This window comes from Trichechus manatus, unplaced genomic scaffold (assembly GCF_000243295.1).
Source record: "Trichechus manatus latirostris isolate Lorelei unplaced genomic scaffold, TriManLat1.0 scaffold00054, whole genome shotgun sequence".
Lineage (NCBI taxonomy): Eukaryota > Metazoa > Chordata > Mammalia > Sirenia > Trichechidae > Trichechus > Trichechus manatus.
In genome coordinates this window covers 1,843,266-1,862,432 of record NW_004443990.1, presented here as the reverse complement: position 1 = coordinate 1,862,432, position 19,167 = coordinate 1,843,266, and the positions used below count along the sequence as shown (strand labels likewise).

Here is a 19,167-nt window from a genome sequence, read left to right as displayed (position 1 = left end):
GTCCAGAAGCTCTGACCTTGCTGGTTATTTGAAATATCGGTGGCATAGCTTTCAGTATCATAACAAGCCCCTGCCAAAATATCACAAACTGACAGATGTGTGGTGATATTTAGTATAAGCTATATCAAAAGCATATAAAAACTACCATCCCATATACAATTTGTGTTATACCCCAAAACCAAACCAGTTGTCACTGAGTCAACTCCAACTCATACTGACCCTATGTGTGTCAGAATACAACTATGCTCCATAAGATTTTCAATGGCTGAGTTTTTGGAAGATCATCAGGCCTTTCTTCTGAGGCACTTCTGGGTGGACTCAAACCCTCAACTTTTTTATTAGCAGCAAAGCACATTAACCATTTGCACCGCCCAGGGACTCCTGTTATATACCAAAACCAAAACAAAACCAGTTGCCATCGAGTTAATTCTGACTCATGGCAACTCCATGTGCATCCGAGTAGACCTGTGCTCCCTAGGGTTTTCAATGGCTGTGATCTTTCGGAAGTAGATTGCCAAGGCCTTTCTTCCAAGGCACCTCTGGGTGGATTCGAACTACAGACCTTTTGGTTAGTAGCCTAGTGCTTAAGTGTTTATGCCATCTGCTTTAAATTCCCATGCCAGTTTACAACTTCTATACTGTACCAAACAAGGTCAATGGTTATTGACTCACAAAAGACAGGCTTATCATAGTACCCTTAAAAGTAAAAAGATCTTATACACCCTGCATTTCAATTGTCTTTTTTAAAACAAGTGAGTTGTATATAGGGCAGTTGATTTCTTTAGGGAAGAGGAAAACCTGCACTAGAACCAACTAATTCATCAACTTCATCTTCAATCTCCTTATCCTAATCTTCCTTCTTGGTCATGCTCCTTTCATATTTGACAACTATATTTTTTAAATAAACTTTTTATTTTGGAGTAATTTTAGATTTACAGAAAAATTACAAATACAGTACAGAGAGTTATGATATACCCCTCACCCACTTTCCCCTAATGTTAATTATCTGATGTAATTTAATCCTACATTACCATGATACGTATGTCAAAGTGAAGAAACCAACAATGGTACATTACCATTAACTAAATCCCAGACTTTATTTGGATTTCACTAGTTTTTCCACTAATGTTCTTTGTCTGTTCCAGGATCCAATCCAGGAAATCATACTGCATTTAAGACAACTTCCTTTCTTCCTACATCAGGCTCTCCTTATAATTATTTAAATTTTCTTCAGAGTAGCAGTCTTATCATAAGACTACTTGTCAACTGAAGAGTAATTCAGGAATTACTGATTCTCCTAATTCCTTTGCAACATTCTCCAAGATGCTCTCCTTTGACTTTTGCTCAACACTCAGCACAAAACAGGAACAAGTTTGAAGGAGGCCTTTCAGACCACTGGGACTCCTGAACCTCTTTTTTTCCCTCCCTTCAGGGGGAAATAAAGCTTTTATAACAAGGTTTATATACTTATATGCTTTGTATGTCTTCAAATTCTCCCTTCTCCTTAGCAGACATCGTGGTCTTCTCTTTATCGAGCTTTTTGTTTGTTTGTTTATTGAGCAATTTTGAGAAAATTCTGTGAAGGTGACAGAAGCATGGAAGAATCTGGGTAATGCTTCTTGTGCTCCTTACTGCAGGTTCGTACAAAGAAGGCACATAATGACATTTTATCTCAGTTTCTTAGGATCTCCTTTGCCCATGTTTAGATATTTTATTCTCTATGAGGCATAGAATCATCCAACGTCCAATTCAGCTTTCACTTGCTGTCTTTATGGACGTCAATGTACTGCCACGGTTTTGTCTTTTTTTCTAGTACTTCTTTCTCTTTCAAGCAAGAGCCAACTGCTCTAGCCCTCTTAGTCATCTAGTGCTGCTATAACAGAAATACCACAAGTGGGTAGCTTTAACAAAGAAAAATTTATTTTCTCACAGTCTAGTAGGCTAGAAGTCCAAATTCAGGGAGTCAGCTCCAGGGAAAGACTTTCTCTCTGTCAGCTCTGGAGGAAGGTCCTTGTCACCAATCTTCCCCTGGACCAGGATCTTCATGCAGGAACCCCGGGTCCAAAGGACAAGCTCTGCTCCTGGCACTGCTTTCTTGGTGGTATGAGGTCCCCCATTTTCTGCTTGCTTCCCTTTCCTCTTATCTCTTATAAGATAAAACGTGGTGCAGGCCACACCCCAGGGAAACTCCCTTTACATTGGATCAGGGATGGGACCTTATTAAGGGTGTTGCAATCCCACCCTAACCCTCTTTAACATAAAATTACCATCACAAAATGGAAGACAATTACACAATACTGGGAATTATGGCCCAGCCAAATGGATAACACACATTTTTGGGGGGACATAATTCAAGCCATGACACCCTCTTAGAGTCAAAACTTTCATTCCAATACTGACAAGATTTATTTATTCCTCCTTTTACACCTTATCCACTTTCTAAGACACATACACACACTCATAAGCACAAAGTTATTCTGAAATTTTACAAAAGACCCCTGAAAAAACACGCTACAATCACTGCAGGCATCATTCTGTATGTTGTTTTGCTGTTTTATTTTTTCACTGCAGAGAAAATAATTATCATAATGTGTTGTCATCAAAACTGTAATTTTTAATTACAGAAAATTATTCTACAGGGATCATTTTATCATAATTTCCTTGATTGTTATTGACATTTGGGCTGGCTACAAATTTTGAAAACGTGAAAATTTCATACAGCACAAAAATCAAAAGTTCTGAGCTTATACCTTACTTCTTTATTGAATATTTTTAAAATAAACTTTCATAAGTGGGATTACTAATTCAAAATGTAGTGCTATACTGATACGCTAAGGGCTTCTACAAGCCAATAATCCCACCAGGTGACCAGAACTAGAATTAACTCAGTTGTGATTGCTGAAGAAACTGATGTCCAGTTCAACACCACATTCTCTCTTTAGGGAGATGCTTGGAGACCCAGAAAATAATTTCTAGACTCCAAGATTTTGATTCCCAGAACAAAGCAGGAGTTGGAACATAACATCGGCAGAAGAGTCAGTTTCCAAATGGTTGACTTCAAAGTACCAATGCAAGATTTTCGATTAAATATGGAAAAATCTTAGAAAGCTCTTCTCATGCCAAACAAACAGTAAAGAAAATGTCTAATGTAAAAAAAAGTTACTCCTAAAGTGCCTATGTCTGATCATTACAATTAGAAGTTGTAATATCACTGCTTCATCTGGTTATCTCAACAGATTGTAAGCAGTAAATCTCCATCTCTGGCCCTGGATTTCTAGCCTCTTCATGTTCTCTTCAAAAGAGAATACTTAAGATCCATTTTGCTTTATTTTATGCTTTCCATACATTATAGTCTTTAAGCATCAAAACAAATCCATGATGACTATGACGATTATCTCATTTTATAGATGAGGACACTGTTTAGAAAGACTCAGTAACTTTTCCAGAGCTAGATGTAGAGCTGAAATATAAAGCCAGATCTAACACCAAGTCTAAGCTCTTAATCAGTAAACTACCCTAAGCCTAATATACAAATTGTAAATTCATGATTTATCTGCCAGACAAGAAAGTACCTATGGTAATCCTATTGCCTCCACCACATTATTACCAAGTTATCAAACTTGGATTTTATTCTGTTCTGCACCACGATTCAAATGGCATCTCTTTCACAAAGCTTTCTTTGATGTCCTGCAATTAAATTTTATTTTCCTTCCTCTAAAGGACATCGGTTTGGTAAAGCAGAGGGTCAGAGAAAATAAGAAAAACCCTCAATGAGATGAATCAACACAATAGTCACAACAATGGACTCAAATATACCAACAATCATGATGGCACAGGACCGGCAAGGTTACGTTCCGTTATACATAAGGTTCTGTTAAAGATAAGGCTGTCATGAGTCAGAGTCAACTCAATGGCAACAACAATATGCTACCATGGAACTTTGTTTATATCTTTATTATGGTGCTTATACTTGGCCATGAATTTTAGCTGTATATCAATTCTACTAGACCAAGGGTCACCAAATCCACTCCACCTTGTTACTGAAACATAACTATGCCCCTTCCTTTATATAAACAGCAGAGTTGAGTAGTTGTGATAGACATTTCATGAACTACAAAACTTAAAATATTTACTATCTGGCCCTTTACAGAAAAACATTGTCAATTCCTGTACTAGACCATGAAGCCTTTATGACAGCACAGTGTATCCTCCAAACTTGGTACGATGCCTGATTATAATGGGTGTCATGGATTGAATTGTGTCCCCCAAAAAATGTGTGTATCAATTTGGCTAGGCCATGATTCCCAGTGTTGTGTGGTTGTCCTCCATTTTGTGATTGTAATTTTATATTAAAGAGGGTTAGGGTGGGATTGTAACACCACTCTAACCCAGGTCACATCCCTGATCCAGTGTAAAGGGAGTTTCCCTGGGGTGTGACCTCCACCACCTTTTATCTCTTCTAAGAGAGAAAAGGAAAGGGAAGCAAGTGGAGAGTTGGGGACCTCATACCACCAAGAAAGCACTGGGATCAGAGAGCGTCCTTTGGACCCGAGGTTCCCGTGCAGAGAAGCTCATAGTCTGAGGGAAGACTGATGATGACAAGGACCTTTCTCCAGAGCCGGCAGAGAGAGAGAAAGCCTTCCCCTGAAGCCGATGTCCTGAATTTGGACTTGTAGCTTACTAGACTGTGAGAAAATAAATTTCTCTTTGTGAAAGCCATCCACTCATGGTATTTCTGTTGGAGTAGCACTAGATAACTAAGACAATGGGTGATCAATTAAATGTTGCTAACTGAATTTTTGGTTTCTTTCCACAGCAACTAGAATAATGACTTGCATACAAGGGACAGCCAATATAACTCTGTTGAAATGAATATTCTAACTCTTAGATCCATGCCTACAACTTTACATCCATAATTACTACTCTAATCCAAATCTTCACAGCCATTTACATAGATTATTTTAACAGCCTGTTATCACCTTTCTAATGTACAACATTCATAAAAATTAAATTAATTTCCTAGCTTCCAGGATTTTTACCCTATCAGTTTTAGCAGCCCCTATCCTCTACCTAATAGAAATTACTCAATCTGGTATTCTTGTTCCTCTAGCAAATTCTCCAACTACTCCCTCAAAGCCTCTGACCACAGCCTCTCTCCTCAAGCCAACAAAAACTGCTTGCAACACAGGGTTACTACTAGCACAAAGTGTCTTTGTGAAAATTTGATAAAGAAGCCCTTGAAAAAAAACCAAACCCACTGCCATCACATCAATTCCATCTCATAGCGACCCCATATGTTTTTCGAGGCTGTAAATCTCCACAGAAGCAGACTGCCACACTTTTCTCCCGAGGAGCCACTCGTGGCTTTGAACCGCTGACCTTCTGGTTAGCAGTCGATCACTTTAAACCACTGAGCCACCAGGGCTCCCAAAAGGGGCCCTCTAGGGGCAGGCAAATTACAATAAAAAGGCCCTTCCTTGGAGTTGCAACTTTAAGACAAGGTCCAGAGCTTAAGAGAGGGGAGCGGTTTGTTGGATTTCTGGGGAACAAGTTGGATTTCAGCCCCAGTTGTACTCCTTGTGTAGAGAACACCATGCTCTACCACCACAGCAGCTCTGTTGCTTACTATATCTAGCTACCCAGTTTTGTTCAACGTCAAATAGCCAACCTTTCCATTCATTTCAACTAATGCTACTTGTAACCTCCTTAGGAACCTCCCTCTTTCACGTCTTTCTTTGCTCTGCATTCTCTTAGCAATTACCTATTCAGTCTTACTATCATATGTAACATTTACTGACATGTTGCTACTAGTTATCTCTGGTTGTTTCAAGCAGTTTGAATTTCCATTTTAACCAAGAAAGGAAAGTATTTGTTTTTCCTTACATGCCTGTGGGAGATCATGGTCTACCTATTTTCATTAAAGTTGACTGAACATAATGCCAACATTCCATGATGAATACGGTTTGTTTAATATAACTGAAATACAGTTTGTTTAATACAACTCAAATCTAGATTTTAGGCTTTTCTAGGACTCGGTCATAAAGCTTGGACACTGGAACTATGAATGTCATCTTTCAAGAGTGCAGTTACAGAGACCATGGAAGTCAGAGGAGACCGTCCTTACCACTAAGGAGAAAATACCAAAAGCTCTCCCTTGAGAAGTTCCACTAGATCAGTATTTCCCAAAGATTCCACTTCACAAGAATCACCTGAGACTCTTACTACAGATACAAGTTACTGGATACCACCTCCAACCTACTAAGTCAGACTCTTCTGGAGAGGGGCCTAAAAAATCATTATTTTTTGACAAGTGTGCCAAGTGATACGTTAAGTTGAGGCAACAATGAACTAGAGATGATCCCAGTAGGGCTGCTCTCATTCTTTATTCTCACATTTATATATGAAAGGAATAGTAAGAGGCTTACTCTCTTAGGGCTGTGCACGCAAATCTTTACTCACTTGATCAACAGCTTACCCAACTCAAGACAAAAATGCTTTAGGAGAGTGAGAATGTAAAATACACACACATATATACAACTTTGGTTTATTTCAAAGGGAAAAAATTAAATTAAAAAAAAAAAAAACCACCGCCATCTAGTCAATTCTGACTCATAGCAATCCTATAGGACAGAGTAGAACTGCCTTACAGGGTTTCCAAAGCTGTAAATCTTTATGGAAGCAGATTGCCACATGTTTCTCCTGTGGAGCAGCTGGTGGGTTTAAACCGCTGACCTTTTGGTTAGCAGACAAGCACTTTAGCCACTGTGCTACCAGAGATCCTTCTCCAAAACCTAACAGTCCTAATTTCTACCACCAGAAAAGACTATATAGTATACAGAAATCACCAATGCCGGAAAAACAAATTAGAGTAACAAGCTTTTGTGTTTGGCATAAAAATACTGTTTGATATGAAAGTAGAGGTAGATTTGTGCCCAGGTATAATATGTGGTTGAATTGTGCCCCAGACACCCATAGCCATCGAGTGGATTCCAACTCATAGCGACCCTATAGGACAGAGTAGAACTGCCCCATAGAGTTTCCAACGAGCGGCTGGTAAATTCAAACTGCCAAACTTTTGGTTAATAGCTGAGCTCTTAACCGCTATGCTACCAGGGTTTTGGGGTTTTTTTTTTATAACATCTAGTTCAACAAGATGGATTGACACAGTGGCTGCAACAATGGGCTCAAGACAGGACCGGGCAGTGTTTCGTTCTGTTGTACATGGGGTTGCTATGAGTCAGAACCGACTCAACAGCACTTAACAATAACAGTTAATAAAATGCAGAGCTTATATTGCTTTTCTCACTTCAGACAGGCAACACTGAACTAGGACAAGAGAAAAAGAAATTTTGGAAACAGAACCCAACTAGGAAGTCCCTAGGAGTACGGGTGGCACAGTGGTTAAAATGCTTGGCTGCTAACCAAAACGTCAGCAGTTCAAAACTACCAGCTGCTCCGAGGGAGAAAGATGTGACAGTCTGCTTCTGCAAAGATTTACATCCTTGGAAACCCTAGGGGGCATCTCTACTCTGTGCTATAGGGTCACTATAAGTCGAAATTGACTGGACGGCAGTAGGTTTGTTTTTGGGGGGTTTACAGAGTCCCAAAGGAGCCCTGGTGGTGCAATGTTTAAGACACAGCTGATAACTAAACAGGCTGGTGGTTCGAACCCACCCAGTGGCTCTGAGGGAGATAGACCTGGTGATCTGCTCCCATAAAGATTATAGCAAAGAAAACCCTATAGGGCAGTTCTACTCTGTCACATGAGGTTGTTGAGTTGAAATTGACTGGACAGCATCTAACAACAACAGAGAGTCCCAAGTCCCATCTTTCAACTAACATCTCACCTTAATTCCTCTTAGGAGAGCAAGTCCTGAGGAATATTAGCTGTGCCACTGTCAGCATAAAACCGAGGCATAGCTACACAATAACAAGTATAGTTCCACCCTACGAATGCTCAGAATGCTAAAATTTCAAACATCTTTCTGAAATTGATAATACTGCTGTCAAGTTTAGAAAATAGAACATTTCAGAGCTTCCTTGCCCAAAGAAACCACACATAGACACTTACTTGTGGTACAACATCCTGTAGAAAAGTCACAACACTTTCCATGTAGGACTGCTCTCTGGAAAAGGGTGAAATGGAGAAAAATTATCATGGCAGCTTAAGTCAAAACACAACATGGAAAAACTCTACCTAGAAGCCTTACTGATCATATATTTAAACAAGAAAAAAAAAGGGCAACTCTTATCACCTGATAATTCTGCTTATCTAATTCCCATTTTTATAAGCCTTTGTGATGTTATAAAATGCAAATGACAGGACAGAACAACCAGATATCAACCCAGATAGGGAAGTCACAAAAATAAGTCAAAGCTATAACACTGAAAATAGGGAAACAGAGACATCAATATGTAAAAGATGACAACATTAAAACAAAAAAGAGGGACAAAATAATGTAGTCATTGAACTTTCATATAGAGAGGAAGTTAACAATTTTTAACATTATCTCTTCTTAAAAGTCATGCTCTCCTAACTTGATAGAGATAACGTCTAACTCATATTTAAGGAATCACAACAGAAGACCTGGCTAAGGCAGGCACCTCCTCTTGAGTCAGAGCAGAAGAACGCCCTAGTTAGAGCAAGAAAAACTATTGCTGATGACTCAGTATTTAGTGATCTTCCATTTAAACTGGTTATGAACCTAGTCCCTTACCTGTATGTACCAAGATGAACTTGTATTTTGCTGCAGGTACAGGCACTAGAACAAGTTATTAAAATGTCCTCATAGAGCTTTTGGCATAGACAAGGCATGGGAAAACATTAAAATATATCAAAGTGAGGGAAAAAAATTACACTGTTAAGGGCACTAAATTAAGATATTTTATATGGGAAGTATAAATATTAGCAAGTGGAGAAAAATAATTTTTAAAAATACCAAATCAAATTCATTGTAGAGAGATGTTAAAAAGTGCATATGAAGAAGATAATGTGAGTTATCCTAACTCCTATAAAACAAAACAACATGCCTTAGAGACCTACAAAATTTGATTAGGCTTACCTCTCCAACCTCATTTTTTTGCCCCTCTCCTTGCTCTGTTTCAGTCATAGGCAACTTCAGTTCCTAAAATACCCCAAGCTGTTCCTTCTGTCTGGATTTTCCTTCCCATACTCTTTCCTTCTTTTCAGATCTCCAACTGTTACCTCTTCAGAGAGGCCTTCCCTGACAGCCTTAAGTAAGTAGATCTCTACTTATGATTCTCTATCACAGCACATTGTGTCCTGATCACAACCTATAACTACTTTATTTACTTGTTTACTGTTTTGCCACTAGATTGTAACTCCACTGCAGGAAGGAACCTATTTCTCATATTTATCTTTTATCTCCAGAATCTATAAACCAATACTTAGGCATGGAGTCAATGCTCAAAAATTACTTTTTAAAAAATGAATGAAAGAGCAAAGAAAACACTAAAATTATGTACTGCATAACAAAATGCAATAACTTTTGAATACCATATGGTGAGGCAACAAAGAACAGTGGTTAAGAACAAAGACTCTGGAAACAGATTGCCTGGGTTTGATACCAGCTACATTTCTTGACTATGTGACCAAGGACAATTTACTTTTTCTCTATTTTGGTTTCCTAATCTATAAAATGAAAATTAAAAATAGCACCTAACTCATAGCTAATAACATGCTTAACCTGTTGCTTGTTCATAGTTAGCAAAGAAATATAGTGCTGGTAAATGCAGGAGGAAAAAAGGTATGGTGAAATATCATATTATGCATATAGTCTGAGAAGGCAATCTTTATGTAACATGCTAAACTGCCTAAGAGAAATAATCCAAAAATGCTACAATTGTCCTAAGAGCATTTTAAAAGGCATAAAACAAGTTTCACCTCCTTACTTAAGGTCTCCATTGTTCACTCCAACCTAACAAATAGGTCAACTTCCCTATATCATGTCTTCATTTTATTTATTGAAATACCTTGCCTTTTCCACCTCTGCTCACTCCATTCTCTTAGCCTAAAATGTAGCCTTGATTTGAAGTGCCCAAATTCTATTCAGCCTTTAAAGGTCCAATAAAAATGTTACCTTCTTAATGAAACATTTTCTGATCACCACACTAAAATACTCCCTTCTAAATTCTCGTACCGTTTTATTAGCATCTTTATTTTTATTGATTATAGTGATTTCAAGTCTACATATCTTAAGACCACAATAGATTGTAAATTCCTAGAAAGAATGTTAAAGAATGCCTCAAATACAAAAATGTACTCTCTATAGCTTTCTGCATGAGACCTAGATTAAGAAACATATTTTATATCATAATCTAGTAAACATATACGCACGTACAAATATATCTGTGTGTGTCACAAAACAACTATAACTTCTCTTATGTTTGATTTCAATTTTTAATAATCCTAACACACTAAATTGATTTAATGACTCACTAATTCATTAAACATGGAGTTTGAAAATAACTCTTCTTTAGCATTTAGCAAAGTGGTTTTCAGGCATTCTATCAATGTGCAAAATACATCAGTTTGTCCCTCCAATTATTCCTTTTACTTGGCCTTGGTATTGATATTTACTCATCTTGTAAAGCCGAAAAAGATCTTACAAAATGTGCTCGCATCAGCAGCACATATACCAAAAAAAACAAAAAAGATCTTACAAAATTAAGCAGTGTTGAGAAAGGAAACCTGAAGATTGGCATTCTAAGCAGTCATTTCTTCAGCTATTGGGATTATCTGAAATGTGCTTACGTGACAGCCTGGGGGCGAACCACAACTCCCCCAGTACAACGACTGGGTCTTCTAGGGGAATCTGTAGCCATAGCTTCATTCACAAAACCTGTTTCCAGAAGAAAAAGATAGAGAAAATGGATCATTTTGTGGGTAGAAAAAAGGCTTATGTCTGATCAATAGAGATCCCTTGTCAAAGAACACCTAAGATGTAGGTAATTTTCTCAGCAATTCCTATTACACCAGAAAAAAAGAAAAAGAGGAAGTAGATAAAATTTTCTCTCACACTACCCTGAGGTTTTAATACAGGGCCAGGTCTCAGAACCACAAAAACATTTAAGATTCTTGGTGATCCTTTTGGTCTACTGTTAAAGTAAACTAGAAATCAGATCACTGGAAGTTTTGCACAGGATCGCATATGAAAACAAATGTGCTACCCTTGTGAGCCAAAATTAAACAATTTACTGAAATTTTACGTTGATAGTGAAACTGGACATGGTACAACATTTCAAGAACCAATGGCAATACCACTCTACCTTCCAACTAAATCTGCTGGGAATCCATGAGTAAGACTGCATGACCAGTAATCAAGTAAGATTTTTAACCTCCCTCTCCCCCACTGTTGTAACCTAATCACTAGAATCTAAATAAAAACTAATATGATGTTGTTGCTGTGTGTCCTCGGGTAGACTCTGACTCACAGTGACCCTATACAACAGAGAAGAATTGCCCCATAGGGTTCTTTAGACTGTAATCTGTATGGCAGCAGATCACTAGGTCTTTTCTTTCAAGGAGTCGCTGGTGAGTATATGATGTTAAAAGCCCCTTATCCTTTCCCGTCACATCACTAAATCCTGATCCTTGAAGGTCTAATGAGCAACCGAATCACTGAGGAGTTTTAAAGAGCATTGACTATCTACTTGGTTAAGGTGAAAGGAGGATTGACAGCAATATTAAAGATCTCTTACAGAGCTTAGGAAAGCCCACAGCCTGGAACTCATCTTGAAAGCTCCTAAAATCATCATTTCCAAATAGGAAGCATTCTATCACCTTATTTGAAAATTCTCAAATGGTGATCCCACCTCCTAGAACCAAAACACTTTTTGCCTCAAGTAGCCCGGCTAACCCTTCCTCAGTGGGTAACTTCACCTCCAGTCGCTCAGTCCTCTCATTTCCATTCCACCCTTTCTTTCTAGAATCATAGTCTCCCAAACCCTGTCCTTTAAAGGCCTTGTCCCCTGAGGACAACCCTCTAGCCCCTCAGGCCCGGCTCTCCTGAAAGGCACTCGCACAACCCTACCTACTTAACCTCCAACCGGAGCCACCGATGCCCCCCGGCCGCTGTCTGGCCCCTTGCCTTCCCCTCCCCTCCCAGTCCCGACACCTCTCTCCCATAGAATCCCTGCCAGCCAAACGCTCTCCCCTCACGCTGCCTGCCCCTCGTCCTCTCCAAGCCTCCCCAAAGCCACAGACCCACCACCCCTCTCACCGGCCTCCCGCCGGTAAACGCTGTTCTCCAGCTCAAGGCTCACTGTTTGGAGTCTCTCCTTCGTGATTGACGGCTACCACTTCCTACCACTCCTCAGCGGAACTACCTTTGTAGCCAATCCCAGAAGCACACTGGCTAATGCCGGGCACCGCCCTTAGAGGTCAGCTTCGCCAACCAGCAAGTAGAAAAGAGGCGGACCCGCCTCTTTAATTTATCCAATCCGCTCAGGCTGGAAGGAAAACACAGCTGTATGTAAGTTCGGGTGAAGCCGAGCTGTGAGGTTCGGTTGTGATCGAAGGCAAATGGGGAGGAGTTATAGACATGCCTGTTTTCTTTGCAGACGACACCTTCGTGGCTTTTTCAGAAAATCAACATGCTCCAGACTCCTGTCCACCCTACCCGGGCCAGAGGACAGAGGAACTAGTCTGTTTACATCGAATTCTCGCGACAGCTGGTTCGAAGCTCAAAGCACGTGCACATGGCAGCTGCCAATCACTTTTAGCTGGCCACTCACTCATCCCGAACCCGCCTTCTGCCCCGCCTTTTTCGATGTGTTTATCTTCCGGGAACCTAGGCTGCCACGACCCTGTGGGCAACACTGGACCGAAGGAGCGGTTGATCTGAGTGACGGGCGCGGCCGATAATCTTGTCAATTTGAGCTGGAGTTGTGGACCACGCCTGATTTCTTTTCTTACCTCAGTTTCCATCTCCCTTTGAGGAACGAAATCTCGCCGGCGTCATTCGTCAGTTAGATTTCTCTTCTGTGGATGGTAATAACAGTTATTGTTAAAATGAACACCCAGCACAGTCCTAACAAAGCACTTAATATGTATTATCACATTTAATGAAACAGTCTCATGAGGATATGGCATATTTGTAGATATATTTTTTGTAAGGAACTAGTTGATACAGCAGTAAAAATAAAAAAGGTTTTAGCACGGTGGAAGGGGGTATGGTTTTGTATAGGAAGTACCTGACGGAAAATATGCAGTTTATCAGGGGCTGGATATATAGCTGTGGCCAAGAATCCACCCATTTGCTTGATCATTGCCAATAAATAGAATACCCAAGTGTCTCATTTGTCAGTCTAATATTTGAATGTGGACTAATAAAATGTTTTTAATGTTCATCTTCCACCCCACAAATTCCCATCCTGATCTTCCTTTTGAAATTTGCTTCCTACATTAAACCTACTAAAGAAGAGATCTTTCAGTATTCTGAATTCCTCTGTTGTTATTTGTGTCTATCACTGGCTTATTTCTCTGTTGCCTTTGAAGTGTTTGCTTGAGTTTTTCTCTTGTGTATATTTCATTTTCCCTAACTAGAAGGTTAAACTCTTCATAGACATTGGTAGACTAAGGCTTTCAAATTGTTCTGTCTCCTTCAACACTTAACAGCCCTGAAAACACTCATTTATTCAACAAATATTTGAGTGCCAGGCAGGTTCTGGAGACAGCAGTGAACAAATCAACCAACGTGCTTGCCCTTAGCCGGCTAATTTACATTCTGGTGGGAAGACAGAAACACACAAGCAGAACAGTTCAAGTACGTACTGTTAAATGCTAAAGAAAGGAGAGAGAGAGAGAGAGAAATCAGGTAAAGAGAGGTGGGAGATGGCCGAGGGTAGTGCAGTCAGGGAAGGTCTCTCAGGAGATGACATTTGAATAAAGAATGAAGTATGTGAGAAAGCTGCTCTGGAGAGAGCAGCCCAGATAAAGGTAAAGGAATGATCTAAAAAGGGAAGGAGTTTTGGGAAAAACAAGAAAACCAATATGGCTTAGGCAGCATGAACTAAGGTGAGAGTGACTGCAAACTAGTTGGGAGAGGCAAGTAATGGCCAGATGGAGTATGGTCTTGTACAGAACTAATAAGGAGTTTCAATTTTGTTCTAAGATGAGAATCTATTGGAGGACTTTAAGCTAGGACGTGTCATGACCATATTCACATTTTAAAAGATTACTAGAGAATAAACTGTTGGGGGAGAAGGGGACAACAGTCAGGTTGGGAGGTTATTTCAGTAGACCAGATGAAAGATGAGGCCTAGAACTTGGCCTAGAATTGAAGCAATACAGGTGATGAAAAGTAGTCAATTTCAGAATATATTTGGAAGGGAGAATTAAAATGACTTGATGATGGATTGGATGTGGGGTGGAAGGAAAAGGAAGAATCAACATTGATGTCTCTGTTTTGGGCTTGAGCAACTGAGTGATTCCATTACAGATAGGATGAACACTAGTGGAGGTGAATTTCTGTGCCATTAAAAAGGTTTCATTCTAACCTGGGGCAGTTCTACTCTGTCCTATAGGTTCGCTATGAGTTGAAATTGTCTCAACAGCAACAGGGTTACCACATTTATATTAATTGTTAAACTATGACAATCAGGTATGTGTTTGGAATGAAAGTGCAGGCTTAAATCAATACACTGACATATGAATTTACTGTTTGTATTCATTTTTAGTACAATCTACATCATATCATTAAAACTGTTCAGTATTTCAGGTACTAAATTTTACTTTAAAAATTAGGCTTTCTGCAGGACTATTGAAGGACAAAATACATCATGAAAAGTATTTGATTAAATTGAGGTGTTAGTGTTCCCTACTTTTGCAAGTGTTAATGCGTTTAGGATTTATACAACCTTAATTCTCAGAGTGATGCTAATCAAAAAAGATATAACACTTGTCAAAGTAATTGAGCAAAATCACTGCAAAACTGTAAACTAATGTGGATGCACCGTCTTCTCTTAAAACTTATGAATGGTTACTTTCCTGGAGCATCAGAAAATTAAATTTGAGTTAAACCATGAAAAAAAAAAAAGGTTTCATCCTTTGTAAAATGTACAAAGAGGATTTTTATGAGGAGTAAATTAAAGTTCTCAGAACCAGTTAGGAATTTCCTCAAATGAACTACCAACTACTTCTATCCAGCATCTTCTCCCTGAAGATAGTGTGAGATTCTGTCATGAGCCTTTAGCTAGAGATAAAATAAAAGCTACAGTGACCATATTTTTTAATGGAAGTAACTTGTGGGTGCTCAGTACATATAGCCAGCCTGTGAATCACTTCAGAGTATTAAGACATGGGCATACTCCTCAACAAACTGTTCTTGTGACTGAGGGACCAGATAAGAAACTCATTTTTGGTAGAAAACAGTGACTTCATGGCCAGAGTTGTTTTTCAAACTGCTACCATGGCCCATTGAGGAGCGCTGGTTGAGCAGTGGTTAAAAGTGCTCAGCTGCTGAGCTGAAACATAGGTAGTTCGAACCCACTAGCCACTCTGAAAGATGTGGCAGTCTGCTTCCATAAAGATTTACAGCTTTGGGAACCCTATGGAACAGTTCTACTCTGTCCTGTAGGGTCCCTATGAGTCGGAATGGACTTAACTGCAATGGGTTTGGTTACCATGGCCCATTATCACTAATGACTAAGATTGCCTCTCCTATTGCCCTGTGGATCAAAAACAAAAGTCCCCAGGGAACTATCCATATGCAAACCATATTTCAAGGTCAGCTTGGACTTTGTTGTGTGTTTTTGTTTTGGAATGATTAGGATTCTTTTTTTAGCCTCAAGCAAGTCATTGCTTCACTTAACCCTGGCCACCAAAAACGGTTGGATAATTATCATGGAATTTCAGCAGCATTGAAATAATTGTTTTCCTGTGGTTAATATTAATATTTTAATTTTCAGTGAAGTAAAAGGAAAAACAGGTTAAAAAGTCTATCTCTCTAAAGTCCTCTGATTGTGAAGTGAAAATATATTAATTATTCACTATATGAACTTCAGTGCATTCTATATTAGATTGTAATTTTTAAACACTATCTTTTGTAGTAATCTCCTAAAAAATAGAATTCAAAAATCTGTAGAAAAGCAAAACCAACATAATCCAAGGTCACATCTCCTCATATCTATTTATTACAATTGTGCCTGCCATTTGTCTGTCCTGCATATTACTAGATAACTGTGGTTTCTATAACAGTATTTTCCCACAATTTCTATTCAAAATTCTAAGTCTTTTCTGTTGCTTATTATGTGGGTCCTCTCAATTTAACCCATAGCTCTCTGAAGACCCACTCTGCTCCTTCCCACTTCCAGGCCTAACATAAAGCAGGTCGAGCAAACTTCCTGAAGACATGCATGGTGATTATTTTCTTTTTTTTTTTTTATCCTCTGAAACTAACTAGTAGTATCTATAAATTGGCCATATAATTTGTTATCCTAACCAGGCCACTTCTGTGAAATGAGATTCTATTTAAAATCACACCAAACACAAACACAACAAACAAGTAAAAAAAATAGAACAGGACTATCCCAAGCAAACTGTGAAGTATGGTCACCCTTTATCTATGACATATTAGTACTACTTTGTAACTGCTTTCTAGTTGATTCATGTATAATTCTATTGTCTCTCTAGCTAAAATGTAAGCTGATTAACAGAAGGGATTATTTGTTCCATTTCTATTCTCCATAATGATCTATTCACTAACCGAAACAATTACATGTCAAAACCCCAACTATTTATCCTGGAACCTGGAGCTGATAGTTATAATTAAAGATACCAGAAAGTAAAACTACTGACAAGGACCAAAAATTAGTTGAATCAACTATTTGAATAATACCCAGGGCATGATTTGCCTTTCTCATATACACATCTACCTGGATAAAAACTGCTTTTAAACCTGAGAAAACCATTGTAGTAACAATTTTGAGAAGCTAAGAATTTAATAAAAATAATATTAGCTAAGATTTATCAAGCTTGATGTGTCAGTCACTGTACTATTATTATCCACATTTTATAGACGAGGACTGAGACAGAAAGATGTTTAAGCTGTTTTTTCCTAGACTTAGGGCGGTGGTGAAAGTTGTTAAGTTGCTGTGGAGTTGATTCTGACTCATAGTGACCACAAGTGTGCAGAATAGAACTGTTCCATAGGGTTTTCAAGGCTGTGACATTTAGAAAGCAGATCACCAGGACTATCTCCTAAAGCTTCTCTGTGGGTTCCAACTGCCAACCTTTTGGCTAGTAGTCAAGCACTTAACCATTTGCCAAACCCAGGGACTCCTGTGGTGAAAGTACATGGCACCTAAAACCCCAACTTTGTGGCTAGAGGACCGAAAAGGTGAGCCTCAGGGAACAGGAAAGAATCAGGAAGACTGCAGAGAGGGAAGAGTTCAGGAAAGTGATCCCATAAATTCATCGAGTGTGGATCTGATCCTAATCAGCATGCCAAAGACTCTGAGAACTGAACTGGCAGATAGACCACTGGTCTCAGACTAGCCGCAGGAGGGTGCACACAAGGGATATAAAGAATAGCACGGCAAAGGCTTTGAAAACTAAACTGACAATGGACCACAGCCCACAGAAGGTGGGTTGGAACTTGCAGCATGAACCTAACCAGATTGCCTATTAAAACAAAAATATCAATGTTCTCCATAGGAGTTAAACAAAACCCAGAGTGTCATAACATAATATTCAAAATGTCTAGCATACAACCCAAAATACATGGTATACAAACAACCAGGCATCTGTTGATGGTTTTTGCCATTGTGAACTGAAAAAACCATCAACAGATGCCAACACCTAAATGACACAGATGTTGGAATTATCTGACACTTTAAAGCAGATACTATAAAAATGCTGACAAGCAATCATGAACACTTTTAACATAAATGGAAAAATATACAATCTCAGCAAAGAAAGAAGAGATACAAAGAAGAGCCTAATGGAAAATTTAGAAGTAAAAAATATAATAACTAAAGTTCTAACAAAAGGAAAAACAAAGATTGTAAAAAGAAACAGAGGAGAAAGAATGTGGTCTGAAAAAAAACGTTATTTTCAGAAAAAAAAGGCTGAAAATCTACGTCTGGTAAAAGACACAAACCTTCAGATTCAAGCAGCTCACAAAACCCCAAACAAGAAAGCCCCAAAGAAAATCACAGAGACACATCTGCTGAAAACTAAAGACAAAGAAAAATAATAATCTTAAAAGCAGCCAGAGAAAAATAACACATTGCCTAAAGAGGATAATTTGAATAACTGTAGACTTCTCATCAGAAACCATCGAGGCCAGAAGTGGCACATTTTTTAAAGGGCTGAAAGAAAATGATACCAAAAGGAAACTTGGAATATCAATGAAGAAAGAAGCAACAGAAATGGTAATTAGACTGTTATTCTCCTCTTCAGTTATTCAAAATATATTTGATTATTGATAGCAAAAATTCTAACATTGTTCTGTAAGCCTTCACCTAAAGTACAATAAAATATTAAAGAAAAAAAAAGAAAGAAAGCAGTGCCAGGAGCCAAGTGCGTTCTTTGGACTGGGGTCCCTGCACCGAGAAGCTCCTAGTACGGGGGAACACTGATGAGAAGGCCGACAGAGAGAAAAAGCCTTCCCCTGGAGCTGACACCCTGAATTTGGACTTTTAGCCTACTTTGATTGTGAGAAAATAAACTTCTCTTCGCTAAAAAAAAAAAAAAAGAAATTCTAACATTGTCTGATAGAGTCTGATATATGACAACTATAACATAAAGAGGAAAGGGTTATAGAGTGGTAAGGTTTCCACATTCCACATGAAATGATGAAATACTAAGTAGACTATAAAGGTTAAGTATGTATACTATAATCACGAATGCAACCATTAATACTGCCGATTTTTTTGTCTCAAAGATTAAAATTTAAGTTTTTGACTTTTGTTAGTGGCATAGTATATTCTGGGGAAAATTTTTCACAAAAATGCTTTATCCCATTAGAGCCATCATCCAGATATCTGTAAGATCATGAAAAATAGCATTATGCATTAATGCTGTTACCAAAACATGCCTATTACATGCTTATGAAAGCAGTGCTAGCCTATATTTACGTGATTAATGCTTTTAAACTTTTAGATTGTGATAGCCAGCCTCCAAGATGGCCCCCAATGCCATAT

General features: G+C 38.7%; 1 protein-coding gene across 3 annotated transcripts in view; it reads right to left on the bottom strand.

Moving 5' to 3' along the window:
- Positions 1–12,537, bottom strand: part of BCAS3 (BCAS3 microtubule associated cell migration factor) — a 641,765-nt gene extending 629,228 nt beyond the window's left edge. Inside the window, exons 1-3 of one of the 3 annotated variants that reach the window (XR_002824359.1) lie at positions 12,243–12,531; positions 10,775–10,862; positions 8,072–8,126 (exon numbers count right to left, since the gene is read on the bottom strand). Coding sequence is in view for 2 of the 3 variants with exons in the window: in XM_012555963.2 (XP_012411417.1) it covers positions 8,072–8,126; positions 10,775–10,845 (126 nt within the window). In the remaining variant the exon portion in view is untranslated. Of the gene's footprint in view, positions 1–8,071; positions 8,127–10,774; positions 10,863–12,242 lie in introns of all 3 variants that reach the window. The other 2 variants (XM_012555963.2, XM_012555964.2) reach the window with 2 other exon arrangements.
- Between the last annotated feature and the right edge of the window lie 6,630 nt (positions 12,538–19,167).